Source organism: Rhinopithecus roxellana, chromosome 19 (genome assembly GCF_007565055.1).
Source record: "Rhinopithecus roxellana isolate Shanxi Qingling chromosome 19, ASM756505v1, whole genome shotgun sequence".
Taxonomy (NCBI): Eukaryota; Metazoa; Chordata; class Mammalia; order Primates; family Cercopithecidae; genus Rhinopithecus; species Rhinopithecus roxellana.
The window spans coordinates 77297036-77313479 of record NC_044567.1 but is presented as its reverse complement, the minus strand read 5'-3'; the positions used below and the strand labels follow the sequence as shown (position 1 = coordinate 77313479).

Sequence of the window (16444 nt, the reverse complement as noted above, 5' to 3'; positions counted from 1 at the left end):
ATGGCTCCTCCGTAAAAAGAGAGGGGTCTCAGATCCAGCCCAGTCTGCAGTGGTCGGGTGGGCTGCGTGACTAGGGCTGGTGGGGACGGGGCTTCTGTCCCAGAGTTCCTGCTGCTTCAAAGGCCCTGGTGCCCTCTTCTCTGTGCCTGTGTCTGGGGCTCTGGAGCTGAAAACCCATAAGCAGGGGCTGGGTCACATGAGCTGAGTTTCCTATGGGGGCTGAGCAAAGAGTGTTTGTCTCCTGCCTGGTGACCCATGACCAGGCTGCTTCCAGAGAAACCCAGCACCCCTACTCTGGGCTGATGGCTCCAGCCAAGCAGAGAACCCTCTTGACCACCAGGCCTGCAGCTCCCTCCCCCTCCCCCTCACCACCCCCAACCTGCACACACACACAGCCCAGCAGGTCAGCCCTCCTCTAGGAAGCCCTTCCTAATTGACAATGCCCAGCTCTGCCTGGTCCCCTGGGTGGCGTGGAGATCGGGAGCCCTCTCTCAGAGGCTGGGAGAGGCACTGGCAGTGGACCCCTTGGCCCCCAGGTGGTGGTGAACGCCCTCCTGGGCGCCATCCCCTCCATCATGAACGTGCTGCTCGTCTGCCTCATCTTCTGGCTGATCTTCAGCATCATGGGTGTCAACCTGTTTGCTGGCAAGTTCTACTACTGCATCAACACCACCACCTCTGAGAGGTTCGATATCTCCGAGGTCAACAACAAGTCTGAGTGCGAGAGCCTCATGCACACGGGCCAGGTCCGCTGGCTCAACGTCAAGGTCAACTACGACAACGTGGGTCTGGGCTACCTCTCCCTCCTGCAGGTGGTGAGTGTGACCCACCACCCCCTGCCGGGAACCTGGAGGAAGGTGCCCCCCACCCTGGTCCCTCTCATTGTACCCAACCCCAATGTCACTCCTTGTTAGCGGACCAGCCACCCTACTTCCAATGCTGGGAGGCTCCCAGGCAGTGTCTAGACCTCTCTAGTCTTTATTTGATGCTTGCCCAGTGGGGTTCTGGCAGGCGGCCTCTGGCAGGGGAGGACCAGATTGGGCGGGGGAAGGAAACTCATGGATGATGAAAGCAGGGAGCAGCCCCCCGGCTCACTCCCCAACCACATTCTCTCAGGCCACCTTCAAGGGTTGGATGGACATCATGTATGCAGCTGTGGACTCCCGGGAGGTGAGTCAGGGTCGCTGAGATGTGGCTGGTGAGTGAGCCAGGGAAGAGGATTCAGACAGGAGGGAGATATGGTAGCACATTCTGTCCCCGAGACCCGGCAGTCCTGGGGGTGGATGGGTCCTGCCCTCAGGGCTGTGGGGGGCAGGAAGAAGCCAGTGTGCACACCCACGCCGTCCCACCCTGTGGCTTCCACAGAAGGAGGAGCAGCCGCAGTACGAGGTGAACCTCTACATGTACCTCTACTTTGTCATCTTCATCATCTTTGGCTCCTTCTTCACCCTCAACCTCTTCATTGGTGTCATCATTGACAACTTCAACCAGCAGAAGAAGAAGATGAGTATCAGCCCAGCCCCCCGGGCCCTCCCCGTGCAGGACCTCCCTCCTGCCTCCCTTGTCCACTCTCTACTGTGCAAACCCACAAATGCTGCCTGAGCACCTACCAGGTTGCTGGTTCAGGAAGGTAGCTTGAGTCCCAGTCCCACCAGGCCACCTTGAACAAGTGACTTGGCTTCCGTGAACCTCGGCTTCCTTATCTGTAAAATGAGACTGCTGGGTCAGGTGCAGTGGCTCATGCTTGTAATCCCAGCCCTTTGGGAGGCCGAGGCAGGCAGATCACAAGGTTAGGAGTTCGAGACCAGCCTGGCTAACGTGGTGACACCCCATCTCTACTAAAAATACAAAAAAAAAAAAAAAAAAAAAAAAAAAAAACAGAAATTAGCTGGGCATGGTGGCAGGCACCTGTAATCCCATCTACTCAGGAGGTTGAGGCAGGAGAATCGCTTAAACTCAGGAGATAGAGTTGCAGTGAGCCGAGATTGCGTCACTGGCACTCCAGCCTGGACGATAGAGCTAGACTCCATCTCAAAAAAAAAAAAAAAAAAAAAAAAGAAAGAAAAAAAGAGGCTGCTACAACCTGCCTTGTGGGTTACTGTAGGGCTCAGCAAGATATTGATGAAAAGTAGCCAGAAACAGACTGCAAGACAGCATTGATCCCCACTCCCCTTCCCTCCCTTCTCCTCGGTCTCCCATTCTCCCCTTGTCCTTCCATCTCTGACCCTCTGCCTTCCTCCAGGCCGATCTATAGGGGCGGGGGCTGCCTTATAGGTGGTGCCTGAGGTGGGGGGTCCTGGAGGCAGGAAGGGGGACCCCACCCCAACCTGACAAGCCATATCCCACTATACTTTGGAGGGAAAGACATCTTTATGACGGAGGAACAGAAGAAATACTATAACGCCATGAAGAAGCTTGGCTCCAAGAAGCCTCAGAAACCAATTCCCCGGCCCCAGGTACCTCCCCTCTGGGCCCCCTGTCCTGTGTGTGGTGCCGGGCTCCTGCCTAGGGGACTGATGGGGATAAAATATTTCCTGCCCTCCACCCACCAGGCTGTGTCCCTGGGTGAGGTTAGGCCCACCCCGGGGGCAGGGGACTTGGTCTACCTGCAGAGAGAGACACCTCTTTGTAGTGCCACAGAGACACCATATGCACAGAGGCTGTCCATGAAACTCCAGTGACTGCTTTACCCTCACCTGACCCTGTGAAGCTCCTCAGTGCCCATCTCCCTCCCACCTGGGACCCCAGTGGCCCCTGGGGCAAGGGCTCCCACAAGAGGAAGGAGGAGGATGTCCAGACACCCTTCCCAGGAGCAATGACTTTGGGAGAAAGGGGAGGAGCATCTGGAGGACCTTGCAGGTGGTCCCCAGGGGAGGAGGAGGGACCATTAACCCCGTAAAATGACCTGGTCCCAGACCTGTCATGATCGGATGGGTCACCCTTCCTCCCCTGGCTGATTCCACCACAACCCCCAATATCTCCTCTCTCCCTCTCTCTCTCTCTCTCTCTCTCCCTCTGTCTCTCTCTCTCTCCGTCATCTCTGTCATGCTGTGGTGCCATACTGTGTCTCCTGCCTGTCCATGTCCTGTCTGGGCCTGGCCACCCCGACTCCCCCACATCCACTCCCACCCATGCTGCAGAACAAGATCCAGGGCATGGTGTATGACCTCGTGACAAAGCAGGCCTTCGACATCACCATCATGATCCTCATCTGCCTCAACATGGTCACCATGATGGTGGAGACAGACGACCAGAGCCAGCTCAAGGTGGACATCCTGTACAACATCAACATGATCTTCATCATCATCTTCACAGGGGAGTGTGTGCTCAAGATGCTCGCCCTGCGCCAGTACTACTTCACTGTCGGCTGGAACATCTTCGACTTCGTGGTCGTCATCCTGTCCATTGTGGGTGAGTGGGGCAGGCTGGGCCGGCAGGGCAGCACTGAGCTGAGGCACTCGGGAAGATCCATCCTCATGTGCACATACCTGCCCCTGCACCCTCACACGCTCACCCAGACACACGCCTGTGCATGCTTGCCATTCACTCTCAATGCTCAAAGGTACACGGGTGTGTGCACAGGCAGATCATTACCCATGCATACATGGATGCACCTCCAGACACACGACTGATCAGAACACGTACATTCTGGTGCCTACATACTGAGCGAAAAGTGTAAAAGATGGTTCCATGTCTGTGTGCACTTCTTGCGAGTACTTATGATAGAAACTAGCTGCCATTTATTATCAACTGTGCTGTGCGCTTGACAGGCGTTATCTCAACTGTGGTTCATAACAATGTCTTGATCAGGAACGGTTGTTCCCACTTTACAGGTAAGGAAATTGAGGCACAAACAAGTGAAGTGGCATACCCAGAGTCACACAGCTGTTCTCTCTCCCTCTCTCTCTCTCTGTCTCTCTGTCTGTGTCTCTTTCACGCACACACACACACCAGTGGCATTTGCAAACAGACTTGGGAATGGACCTTACCCTCCCCTGCTTCAGGGTATCCCACCTCTAGTTCCATCAAGACAAAGCTGCAGCTCCTGGCCCCAAGACCCATGGGAGAGCCCAGCCTCACCTGTCAGTCATCTGGGCTGCATTCTGAGACTTGAGCAGAGTACACCAGGACGGGCCCCCTGAGCCCCGCATGCTCCCCACACCCTGTGCCGGTTCCCCCCGCCCAGTGGCAGTGTCCTCACTAGCTCCTCCCTGCAGGCCTTGCACTCTCCGACCTGATCCAGAAGTACTTCGTGTCACCCACGCTGTTCCGTGTGATCCGCCTGGCGCGGATCGGGCGTGTCCTGCGACTGATCCGCGGGGCCAAGGGCATCCGGACGCTGCTGTTCGCCCTCATGATGTCGCTGCCTGCCCTTTTCAACATCGGCCTCCTCCTCTTCCTGGTCATGTTCATCTACTCCATCTTTGGCATGTCCAACTTTGCCTATGTCAAGAAGGAGTCGGGCATCGATGATATGTTCAACTTCGAGACCTTCGGCAACAGCATCATCTGCCTGTTTGAGATCACCACGTCGGCTGGCTGGGACGGGCTCCTCAACCCCATCCTCAACAGCGGGCCCCCAGACTGTGACCCCAACCTGGAGAACCCGGGCACCAGTGTCAAGGGTGACTGCGGCAACCCCTCCATCGGCATCTGCTTCTTCTGCAGCTACATCATCATCTCCTTCCTCATCGTGGTCAACATGTACATCGCCATCATCTTGGAAAACTTCAACGTGGCCACAGAGGAGAGCAGCGAGCCCCTTGGTGAGGATGACTTTGAGATGTTCTACGAGACATGGGAGAAGTTCGACCCGGATGCCACGCAGTTCATTGCCTACAGCCGCCTCTCGGACTTCGTGGATACCCTGCAGGAACCGTTGAGGATCGCCAAGCCCAACAAGATCAAGCTCATCACGCTGGACCTGCCCATGGTGCCGGGGGACAAGATCCACTGCCTGGACATCCTCTTTGCCCTGACCAAAGAGGTCCTGGGTGACTCTGGGGAAATGGACGCCCTCAAGCAGACCATGGAGGAGAAGTTCATGGCAGCCAACCCCTCCAAGGTGTCCTACGAGCCCATCACCACCACCCTCAAGAGGAAGCACGAGGAGGTGTGCGCCATCAAGATCCAGAGGGCCTACCGCCGGCACCTGCTACAGCGCTCCGTGAAGCAGGCATCCTACATGTACCGCCACAGCCACGACGGCAGCGGGGACAACGCCCCTGAGAAGGAGGGGCTGCTTGCCAACACCATGAGCAAGATGTATGGCCACGAGAACGGGAACAGCAGCTCGCAGAGCCCAGAGGAGAAGGGCGAGGCAGGGGACGCCGTACCCACTATGGGGCTGATGCCCATCAGCTCCTCAGACACTGCCCAGCCTCCCGCCTCTCCCCCGGGGCATATAGTGCGCCCAGGGGTCAAGGAGTCTCTTGTCTAGCAGGCAGCATCGAGATGGCCCTCTGAATCTCAGCACAGTCCCCAGAGCTCCCCCGTGGTGCCTGCACACAGAGTGAGGGAGGAGGGCTTTGGTTCTGGGACTGTGTCTGGCTCCCTGATGGGGGACAGGATTTGGCCACACTGGGGCTGACACCCAGGCCCGAGCGTCTGCATCTCCAGACCCGAGCGCCTGTGTCTCTAGACCATGGGAAATGGGCATTGCACTCAGGGGCTCCATGCTGGGCCTGAGGCCCCTGCCTCCATGATTTAACCTTCAAGTTGCTCTGACCTCCTCCTGGGCCCTGTCGCCCCCTCTTTTGGCCTGGGGGAGATCAGAACGTTGGAATCTCTGCCCCTCACTTGGGGAGGAGCTGGCCTGCGGTGGAGCGATCAGTTGCTGCCCCATCACCAGAGTCTTAAGGGTCACTGGCCTCTCCCCAGGAAGTGGCTCAGACCCCTCAGCCCCAGCCCAGACAAAGATGTCTTAACCTCAGGGAGTGCAGACACCTAACCCCAGGGCACTGCCAGCCCGCTCCCGCTCTGACTCTGGGGCGCAGCTTCGCCCACCAGGCCAGCTCAGGAATTCCCTGGAAAAGGGAAATGTGACTGGTTCAGAAATAGCTCCTCAAGCCTCAAAACCTGATTGGCCACTGGATCCTGCTGCTTTGGGCTGGGATGGTGACTCCTGAAACCTTTTCCCAGGCCACGTCCAGGTCCATAGCTCCCCTGGCTGGCCCCTAGGGGAAGAATAGAAGGAAGGATGCCACTTGGGAATTGTCCTTTTCTAGGAAGCACGGGTGATTCAGGCTGGGTCCTGCCAGCTGGATCGCTGCACATGGCCTGAGCATCCAGACCTGAGCTGGGGTCGGGGACCTGCTGCTCAGTAAGAAGATTCTCGCCCCTTCCCTCTCTCCCTGCCTCATTCCTCCGTGAGCACCACCAGGGCTCCAGGAGCCTCATCCAGCCTCAGATATCTCCCTTCTCATCTCCCCAGGCCTGTCTCATTCTCTCTCCTCATTTTTCCCACCTCTCTCCTCAAAGTGATCCTAAGAATGTACAGTTTAGCTCAGGTTAGATATTTTGAGCCTGGGGCGTGCAGCAGGGAAGACCCGACTGGCTCAGGCTCAACCTTCCAACGTCCTGTGGCCTGAAAAAGCACTTCTTCTGCACTGCTGTTCTGGGCATGGCAGGGCCAGGCCTCTGCTGGCTCCTGGAGAACAGAGGCTGTGTCCAGAGGAGGAGGGGTGAGAGACCTGCTCAGGCGTCACTGGATTTATTCACTTGTGTGTGTACCTGTGGCTGTGTGTCTGCTTGTATGCTTGTAGGCCTGTGTGTATAACCGTGTGTGTGTTCAAGTGCGTGACTGTACATGTGTGTGTGAACCACTGTGTACTGGTGCCTGCATTATGCACGTGTGTCTGGGTATCTTTGTATATATGTGTGTCAGTGTGCCCTGGAGTGTTTCAAGGTCCATGGAGTACGGCTGGTGTGTCGTACTGTGCAGGCCTGTCCCTGGGAGTGTTCCCGTGTCTGGGAGAGTGGACCTGTGGATGAGTGTGAGTGCGTGTGGTAAGGTGTGTACTCAGGGCATTCTGTTGGCCTAAGTGCCTCTTCTTTTTCTTCTTGTTTCTCATGAAAAGTTTGATTCAAATTCAGGAAGCACCAAAACCTTCAAAACAAGACATGTATGTGTGCTTGTGTGTGTGCACGTGTGTGTGTGCACGTGTGTGTGTGCACATCTACATGCCATGTCTATGGGCCAGAGTTGTCTTTATTGTCCACCATGCTCTCTCACCTGCTCCTGGTCCCGCCTGAACAGCCCTCTCTCTCATTCCTGGTGAGCTCCTCTCCTTCCCTTCCTGTTTCTCGTCATCACACCCATGGCCTCAGCCCTGCTCCCCGCCTCCCACCTATGTCTCTCCTATGGAAGGAGACCTCCACTCCTTCCATCTCTTCCTTCAGAAGTTTTGTCTAATGGGGACAGCCTCCCCTGCCCAGCACCCTGCCCCTCTGCCTTGCCCTCCTGGGCCCTGGGCTGCCACAGCCCCTGGAGCCTCAGAAATCTCTTTGATTGGATATTCTCCTCGGACTGTGTGCAGGTTGCAGAGGAAGAGTATGATAAGCCGGGTCCAGCCTCTCCCTGCCTGTGGCCCCTCCCCTACACACAGACGCCCATTCCTGCCCGGTCCAGTGGGGAACAGGTCCCACACCAGGCCAGCAGGCGGGCTCCTTTGTACAGTTCTTACAATAAACCCTCCCTGGTGCCTCTGGTGTGTGGTTTCTCCCTTCTGCTTGTCAGTGTGTGGATGTGGGTGGGGGCTGAGAGCAGTGAGAAGCAGAAAGGGTCGGCAGGGATTGGAGCCAAACACGGAAGACACGGGAGCTTCTCAGGGGGCCAGGCAGGATAAGGAGGCCCCAGCTCCCCGCTCTGGCCCAGTCCAGCTCTCTCCTGCCTCCTTACAAAAGCCCCTTAGCTGGAATCCAAGAGACCAGATAAGATCAGGGGTCAAGACCTGGCTCCCACAACAGGCAGCACCATACTCCCTCTCTTCCGGGTGATCCACGTTGGAACTCTGTGTCCCCAGCTCTTCCTCTCCAGAGGCCCCTTCACTTCTTTGCCCCTCTGAGAGGCCTCAAGGTGCCTGTGGGGCACACAGCACAGCCTCTCCCTCTCCCCAGAGGCACTGACCCCAGGACTGACTTCTGACCCCAGATAGCCCAGGGTCACATGGACCTGTGACTAAGAATATTCTTATGCAGCACGTTTAGCCCAGAGAGTGAAATATAATCTGGTATGTAATTTTCTTTTTCTTTCTTTCTTTTTTTTTTGAGATAGGGTCTCACTCTGTCACCCAAACTGGAGTGCAGTGGTGCAATCATGGCTCACTGCAGTTTTGAACTCCAGGGCTCAAGCAATCCTCCCACCTCAGCCTCCTGACTAAACCTGGGACTACAGGCACATGCCACCACATCTGGATGGTTTTTTACAGATATGGGATCTTGCTATGTTGCCCAGGCTTGTCTCAACCTCCTAGCCTCAAGTGATCCTCCTGCCTCGGTCTCCCAAGGTGCTGGGATTACAGGCATGAGCCACTGCACCCAGCCTGTAATTTTATTTTCTGTAACAACTTCTGACTCCCAGGGCTGTATTCTTCCAGATAAGTAAGCACTTAATTCTTCCCAGGATTTCTGTACCCTCTCTTCCTGGGTCCTGAGGTAATATAGCACTGGTGTAGGGGATGAGGAGGGGCCCTCAGGCTGCCTGACTGTGTCCTTCCATTGTCTCTGCGGCACCTTCCACCTTGCAGCTCTCTGTGCATGCAGTGGGGAGGGGAGGTGTCGAGAGTCTCTACAGGGTTGTCTAAGTGCCCTCAGGGTGCCGTCTTCCCTCCCTGGAGTGGGAGCTTCTTCTCACTTGTTTTTTTATATTTTTTATGTCAATAGTTTTGGGGGAACAGGTAGTTTTTTTGGTTATCTGGATAATTAGTGGTGATTTCTGAGATTTGAGTGCACCTGTCAGCTGACCAGTGTACACTATACCCAATATGTAGTCTTTTATCTCACACCCCTCCCTCAACGTTCCCCACTGAGTTCTCAAAGTCCATTATATCATTCTTGTGCCTTTGCATCCTCATAGCTTAGCTCCCACTTACAAGTGAGAACATACGATATCTGGTTTTCCATTCCTGAGTTACTTTACTTAGAATAATGGCCTACAGCTCCATCCAGGTTGTTGCAAAAAGATGTTATTTCGCTCCTTTTTATGGCTAAGTCGTATTCCATAAAGAGGTGTATATATACCACATTTTCTTTATCCACTCACAGGCTGATGGGCACTCAGGTTGGTTCCGCATCTTCGCAATTGTGAATTGTGCGCTAAAAGCATGCGTGTGCGTGTGCCTTTTAGAAAATCAAAATCGTGTCAAGTATCTTCTCCAACCACAGTGGAATAAAACTAGAAATCCACTCAAAATTATACAAATATATGGAAATTTATCTGTTCTTGAATGATTTGGGGGTTACCAATGAAATCAAGACGGAAATTTTAAAATTCTTTGAAATGCATGATGATAATGACAAAACTTCTCAAAACCTCTGTGATACGGCAAAAGCGGTGGTAAGAGGAAAGTTCATAGCATTAAATGCCTACATCAAAAATTCTGAAAGGGCACAAATAGACAACATAAGGTCATGCCTCAAGGTACCAGAGAAACAAGAACAAATTAAACCCAAACCCAGCAGAAGAGAAGAAATGACAAAAATCAAGCAGAACCAAATGAAATTGAAACAAACAACACAAAAGATCAATTAAAACAAAAAGGTGGGTCGGGCGCAGTGGCTCACGCCTGTAATCCCAGCACTTTTGAGAGGCCAAGGCAGGCAGATCATGAAGTCAGGAGTTCAAGACCATCCTGGCCAACATGGTGAAATCCTGTCTCTACTAAAAATACAAAAATTAGCTGGGTGCAGTGGCGCATGCCTGTAGTCCCAGCTACTTGGGAGGCTGAGGCAGAAGAATTACTTGAACCCGGGAGGCCGAGGTTGCAATGAGCTGAGATCACGCCACTGCACTCCAGCCTGGGCAACAGAGCAAGATCTTGTCTCAGAAAAATCCAAGAAAACAACAGCAAAAAAACGCACTATTGGGCTTATTTCTATTTTACGCAAATGAGGAACCTTGGCTACTGAGAGGTTAAGAATGGGTGTTGCCTCATGGGTGCTGTTGGCATGTGGGGCAGGGACCTCTGCTTTGCCAGCCAATGACCCTCCCACCCTTGGGAACCCAGCGGTCATCGAGACCAGCACGATTGTCCTGGGGCATGTGCAGATGCTCCCTCCGTGGGGGCAGGCAGAGCCACTCCTAGTTGAGAGCCACTGGTAACCTGAGGAGGTTTCCTGACTGCCACACTGCTGGATCAGGACTCAAACCCACGTCCTTCTTAGCAGGTCTCTTCCTGCTAAGTCACAGCAGCCCAGCAGACCCAGGACACCTGGGCTGGAGAAGGAGGCAGGGGTCTGAGCTCTTCTTTCTCTGAGATTCTTCCCCTCCCAGCATCCTAAGCTGCCTTCTCGCTTCCCCAACCCCTGAGCCCCTTGTCCCTTCCCCCGACCCCGGCCCCCATTCCTTATTTTGATGTTGCCTTCCTGGAAAGGGAGGTGTCGTCAGATGTCAGAATGTGAAGCCCAGGGCAGCCGAGGGCAGAGGCGGGGGTAGGCTTGCGAGGCCTCCTGTTCTGGGAAGAAAAGGGTATCATGAGCCCAAGATGGGGCTCAGGACTGTTGTCACCAGTGAGGGAACAGCACGGCTCAAAATGTGACAAATAACCCTGCAGGCGGTGGGGCCCCCGCTGCCTCCGCCCCTCCTGAAAACAGATCCCTGCCCGGCATGAATGGGAATGAAGCCCAAAGGCCACATCTGCATTCCTGTCCACGGGATGTGTGTGAGTCTTCCCTCCCTGGAGTCGGAGCTTCTTCTCACTGGTTTTTTAAAATTTTTTGTTTCAGTAGTTTTTGGGGTACAGGGAGTTTTTTTGGTTACCTGGATAAGTTCTTTAGTGGTGATTTCTGAGATTTTAGTGCACCTGTCACCTGAGGATGGATGCCAACTGCCCCCCACCAACCTCTGCGCCCCCTACAGTCCCCTGGGCCCTAGGACCAGTTCCTGAGTAGGCCCCACACCACAGGGCCCAGGCAACACACTTGTGTAAGCATGCACACACACACACACACATCCCACAAACACATGTGCCCCAAGCCTTTCCCAGTTATACCCCTGACTTTGGGGAGACACTAGCCCCAAAGTTAACGAAGGACTCTGTCATCAGGGGCTCGGGAAGAGTATTTCGCAAACCAAGAGACTCCCAGATTTTGCCTCACTCCCCCCGGGTCAGTCCCTCTCCAACCACCCTCACTGGCACGGGGGCCCATGGTCCCCAAGCTGACCTCAGGTGATGTTTATATTTCTGAGCTGTTTATTCCATGAACTGAACATCTGACACCTTTTCAGAGAAATGTTTTTTCATTTGGAACATCTGGAAACAAGCAAGAACATCTGGGACTGCCCAGAACGGGCTGTTCCTCGGATGAAACCTTAACCCTCCTGCCCCTGATTTCCGTGGCTCAGGTCCTGGCCTGCACCCTTTGAGAGTGGCCCCCACCTTGTCAGGTCTGAGGCCTAGGCCAAGATCTAAGGAGGGATCACCCAGACCCTCTGCCTTCCAACCACGGCATGGGAGGTGGGTCTGCTTCTCCCTAAATCCAGACTTGCCCCAGCACAAACTGCAAAATGGAGGGTCATGAGGAGAGTGAGATGTGGACAGAGGGCACTGACAATTTAGCATCTCTTCCTCTCCTGGGGGTCGAGGATGAGAGACAAAAAAGAAGCTGCCAGGAAACATGAAACTCAAAGAGGGCTCAGCTGCAGGGCTGAGGTCTGCAAGCATGCTGTGTCCAGTTGTGCAGGTTGTGCCCTGCACAAGGGCATCTCTGAAGGGGCTGCATTGGACCCAGGGGCAGGGACCCAAAGGTGAGCTTCTTTCAGTTCCTGAGCACTGTGGCTCCATCTAGCACCCTGCGGACAGGCAGGATACAGCTGGAGGACCTGATGCCTCCCCAACACCAGTTCCTGTTCCCTGCCCAAGACTCCCTGGACCTGTGACAACAATTCAACGAACTCAGAGTCCCACAGTTAAGAACTCCCTGAAGAAGCCCCCAATGGCTGTGTGGTGGATTTTCGCAAAGCTGTCTCCACCTACATCCACCCTCTTCGGCAGCCCCTCCAGACTCTTTCGCAGCATGAGGAAGGGAGGCCTCTCACCAAGGCCTGGACTGAATCTTCTCCCAGTGGCTGCCACACTTGGCCTGCTCTTGCTGCAGAATCTCTGTGGCTCCCATCCTCCACAGGGTCAACTTCCAATATGGCTGCCTGCACTCCAGCCAAGAGGCTCTGCTCTGGGCCCCTCCAAGTGCCTGACCTGGTCTGTGGCTGCCCTGTCCTTCCTCAGTGCTCCTCTTTCCCCTGGGTGAGGGATAGATCAGGGCAGAGGAGCTAAGTTCAGGTTCATTCACAGGACAGGTGCCTATTTCACTCATGGCCCGGGAATAAAGACTTGCCAGGCTCAGCCCTTTGGGGAGCTGGCGGACAGCAGAGGGGAGGCTGGCTGGCCCAGGGAATGACCACCGGTGGGGCAAGCACAGACAGAGGGGAGCACAGGCTGCCCCCAGAAGACTGAGAGGCCCTCAGAGGCATCCGCAGAGCACCCCAGCTGTCCTGTCCAAGCTGGGCAACCGCCAAACCTTAGCGGCCCAGCTGACAAAAGCCCGCCCTCCCCCAGGGTCCCCGGAGAGTTGGTGCCTCCCCCGGGTCCCAATTTGCATGGCAGGAAGGGGCCTGGTGAGGAAGAGGTGGGGAGGGGACAGGCTACAGCCGGTGCAGTTACACGTTTTCCTCCAAGGAGCCTCAGACGTTGTCACGGGTTTGGGGTCAGGGACGGAGTGGTGACCATGGCCGGGCTGGCGTTGTCTCCTGTGTCCAGCCACTGGCTGGTGGCGTTGCTGCTGCTGCTCTCAGGTACAACACCCAGGACGAGGCCTGCGGGGTTTGGTCTGGGCCCTGCGGTTCAGCCTCCTGCTTGCTCCACCCTCCTCCTCTGTCTCTCTCCTTTTACCGCCTGTCTCCTTCTCATGGCCCTGGAGCCTGGGTCTGTGGGTGTCAGCTGCACGTGGTGATGGGCTCAGGAGTCTGTGGCCCCAGTCCCTCTCCTGCCTGGAGGGCGTCAGGCTGAGCTGGGCATGAGGAGCAAACCAGAGTTAGCAGCCAGGATGGTGGAAGCACTAGGCTCAGGAGGAAGAGAGGCTGAGGACACTGCCTGGGGATCTGGAGGGGAGAGGCTGTCCCAACTGAACCCTGGAAGATGCGAGATCCAAATGTGGTCCCCTCCTCTGGGAGATGAAAGTACCTCCGGGCTGTGACTTTCTTCCTGTCTCTCTTTAAAAAAAAAAAATAGAGACAGGGTGTCCCTATGTTGCCCAGGCTGTTCTCAAACTCCTAGCCTCAAGCGATCCTCCTGTCTCAGCCTCTCAAAATGCTGAGATTTCCCTGTCCCTCTTGTCTCATTCAGATGCCTGCTCAAAGCCACCCTGAGGGTCAAAGGCAGAAAGGGGGCTGGGGGTGGGGCTTCCAGTACCCCCACCCCATGCCTGTCTCCCAAGTACAGGGGGCAGGAAGGACCGAGGGGTCTTGAAGCTGCTGTCATGGAAGGAGGAAGTAGCTCCGGGAACATAGAGGGCGTGCAGGGGTGGGGCAGCCCAGGCCAGAGGAGGCCCTGACCTGGCCCCGCCCACTTCCTCCCACCCAGCAGCTGAGCCAGTGCCAGCAACCAAATCAGAGGACCTGTACCCGAATCCCAAAGGTCAGTAACCTCACCTGCCGCTTCTGAGGGCAAGTTGTGTCCGACTATGTCCCGTGTCCAACTATGGTCCCCGTCCTGGGGGCGGCCCCGCTTCCCACCCTTGCCTGATCTCCCCATCCAGGATTCCCATCCCCAGGCCTCCTTAGGATCTCCTCTGAGCGCCACCCCCAGCCCACTGTCACCTTCATCAGACACATGCTCTCCAGCCTTGGCCACTGAAGGGCTGGGCTAAACTCTGAGTCACAACAGAGAAGCCTGAAGGTTCCTCTAGGACTCAGGCCCAGGGCCTGTCTAGCTGGGGATCTGGCTGAGCCTCGGGTGAGCCCTCCAGGGCAGGGTCACTATGTGAGGGGCTCAGGGATTCCCAGGGAGTGCTCGCTAAGAACAAGGCAGTAGAAGCTGGAAAGAGGGTTCTGGAACAAGAAGTGGTCCCAGTCCCTGCAGGAGGGAACAGGAGGATGATGGAGGGAAGTCAGGCAGGGAGGGGGTTGACTGAGGAAGGTCTCAGTTGACAGGCTAGGAATTTGGCCTTTATCCCCAGAGGAACGGGGGAGACTGAGGATTTCAGGCCAGTGCAGGGCAGCACAGTGAAGGGAGGGGCCAGGCCTGTGGGCCTCCAGGTCCTGGGGGTGTGGCCTGGGTCAGGCTGTTGTAATGGGCATGGGAAGGAATGGCAAGGTCCCAGAGCTCTTCTAAAGGAAAATCGAAGGGGAGGTGGGGCAGTCGGGAAGGGCCGGAGTCTGAGAGCTTGGCCATGGCTTCTCACGTGGCTCTGCTTCCTAACTCCAACCTCGGCCTCCTGCCTGACCCACACCCTGAGAAGCAAGGACTAAGCCCAGGGAGTCTGTGCCAGCCAGGGCGGGGACCTGCTGCTGGAGCTGGCAGTCAGGAAGATGCCAAGTGGAATGCTGAGCCTGGCCTTGGCACCCACAGGTAGTGCTTGTTCTCGGATCTGGCAGAGCCCACGTTTCATAGCCAGGAAACGGGGCTTCACGGTGAAAATGCACTGCTACGTGACCAACAGCACCTTCAGCATCGTGAGCTGGCTCCGGAAGCGGGAGATGGACAAGAAGCCCCAACAGGTGAACCTGGAACAGGGCCACATGCATCAGACCCAAAACAGCTCTGTCAGCACCCTCATCATCCAAGACATCCGGTTTGAGGACAACGGCATCTACTTCTGTCAGCAGGAGTGCAGCAAGACTTCGGAGGTCTACCTGGGCTGCGGCACGGAGCTGCGAGTCATGGGTGTGTGCCAGGTGGCTGGGACGCTCCTGTAGCTGTCCACCCCCACCCTAGCCCGGCCTGCCTCTTGTGGAGATGGCCGTAGCCCTAGAGCACTCAGGAGAGCTGCTGGGACCTGAAGGAGCTGCCCTTGCAGGCCTAAAAGGTGGACTGTGGCCCAGGCTCACAACCCCACCCCTGGTCCCTGTAGGGTTCAGCACCTTGGCACAGCTGAAGCAGAGGAACACGCTGAAGGATGGCATCATAATGATCCAGACACTGCTGATCATCCTCTTCATCATCGTGCCCATCTTCCTGCTGCTGGACAAGGTGATCGGGGACGGGGGAAGCCTTGGGGGACCGCAGAGGAGGCCACTGCATAGGCCAGGCATATGCAGGGTCTCCATCTCCCCAGCTCTCGTTGTGGCCTTCTTGGCCCAGTCTGTCCCCAGAGCAGGCCCACTGGCTCACCTATTCAATCATTCCTTCCTTCCTTCATTCATTCAGCTGTTCTTGCAGAATGCACCTCACTCCTGACCCCTTACCCTTCTCCCTGGCCCTCCCCAGCCTGGCCCAGCAGAGGATAGGGCTGGGGGAAACTAACACTCTGATCTCCATCCCTCTCTGCCCCCAGGATGACAGCAAGGCCGGCACGGAGGAAGATCACACCTACGAGGTAAGGAGCGGGGCAGGCCCAGCAGCTCTGAGTCCTCGGGGTCAGTGGCCACTATCTGCTGGTGTGGTTGGGGTGTGGCCCCGGCCTGAGATCCACTTAATGTCTCCAGGGCCTGGACATTGACCAGACGGCCACCTACGAAGACATAGTGACGCTGCGGACAGGGGAAGTGAAGTGGTCTGTGGGTGAGCACCCAGGTCAGGAGTGAGAGCCAGGACCTCCCCATGGCCTGGGTGCAGGCTCCTCGGCCTCAGTGACTGCTTCGGAGCTGCCTGGCTCATGGCCCAACCCCTTTCCTGGACCCCCAGCCGGCCTCTGAAGCTGGCCCACCAGAGCTGCCACTCATCTCCAGCCCCTGGTCCCCAGCTCTTGCCAAAGGGCCTGGAGTAGAAGGACAACTGGGCAGCAACTTGGAGGAGTTCTCTGGGGATGGATGGGACCCGGCCTTCTGGGGGCGCTGTGAGGGGTCCATCCCCACGCACGGGATTGGGGAGGCAGAGACTGGTCCAGAACCCGCAAATGGACTCGGAGGCAAGGGCCTCCCGGCAGAGCTTGGGAAGGGCCGTGGACCCAGCAGGGCCCCAGAAGAGCCACAGGAACATCATTCCTCTCCCACAACCGCTCCCACCCCAGGGAGGCCCTGGCCTCCAGTGCCTTTCCCCGCGGAATAAACAGTGTGTCCTGAGAAACCACA

General features: G+C 56.2%; 2 protein-coding genes across 4 annotated transcripts in view; both read left to right on the top strand.

Moving 5' to 3' along the window:
• SCN4A (sodium voltage-gated channel alpha subunit 4) overlaps nucleotides 1–7709 on the top strand; it is a 51312-nt gene extending 43603 nt beyond the window's left edge. The window contains exons 20-25 of one of the 2 annotated variants that reach the window (XM_010380023.2): nucleotides 537–815; nucleotides 1117–1170; nucleotides 1366–1503; nucleotides 2352–2456; nucleotides 3141–3411; nucleotides 4218–7709. In XM_010380023.2, coding sequence (XP_010378325.1) covers nucleotides 537–815; nucleotides 1117–1170; nucleotides 1366–1503; nucleotides 2352–2456; nucleotides 3141–3411; nucleotides 4218–5440 — 2070 coding nt within the window. In that variant the 3' untranslated portion in view covers nucleotides 5441–7709. The remainder of the gene's footprint in view (nucleotides 1–536; nucleotides 816–1116; nucleotides 1171–1365; nucleotides 1504–2351; nucleotides 2457–3140; nucleotides 3412–4217) is intronic. The other variant, XM_030923974.1, reaches the window with a different exon arrangement.
• A 5143-nt stretch (nucleotides 7710–12852) lies between these two features.
• CD79B (CD79b molecule) lies at nucleotides 12853–16444 on the top strand. Of its 2 annotated transcripts, none has more exons than XM_010380024.2 (6): nucleotides 12853–13009; nucleotides 13797–13850; nucleotides 14784–15098; nucleotides 15286–15404; nucleotides 15709–15750; nucleotides 15860–16444. In XM_010380024.2, the coding sequence occupies exons 1-6, from the start codon at nucleotides 12943–12945 to the stop codon at nucleotides 15956–15958; spliced, it is 696 nt and encodes a 231-aa protein (XP_010378326.1). In that variant the 5' UTR covers nucleotides 12853–12942; the 3' UTR covers nucleotides 15959–16444. The 2 variants fall into 2 exon arrangements, with proteins under 2 accessions (XP_010378326.1, XP_010378327.1); XM_010380025.2 differs by having other exon boundaries at nucleotides 12855–13009; nucleotides 13800–13850.

Coding starts and splice junctions, on each gene's coding strand:
- CD79B (XM_010380024.2), top strand. CDS start 12,943: ATGGCCGGGCTGGCGTTGTCTCCTGTGTCCAGCCACTGGCTGGTGGCG. Junction 13,010..13,796: donor GTTGCTGCTGCTGCTCTCAG/GTACAACACCCA, acceptor CCTCCCACCCAG/CAGCTGAGCCAGTGCCAGCA. Junction 15,405..15,708: donor TCTTCCTGCTGCTGGACAAG/GTGATCGGGGAC, acceptor CTCTGCCCCCAG/GATGACAGCAAGGCCGGCAC.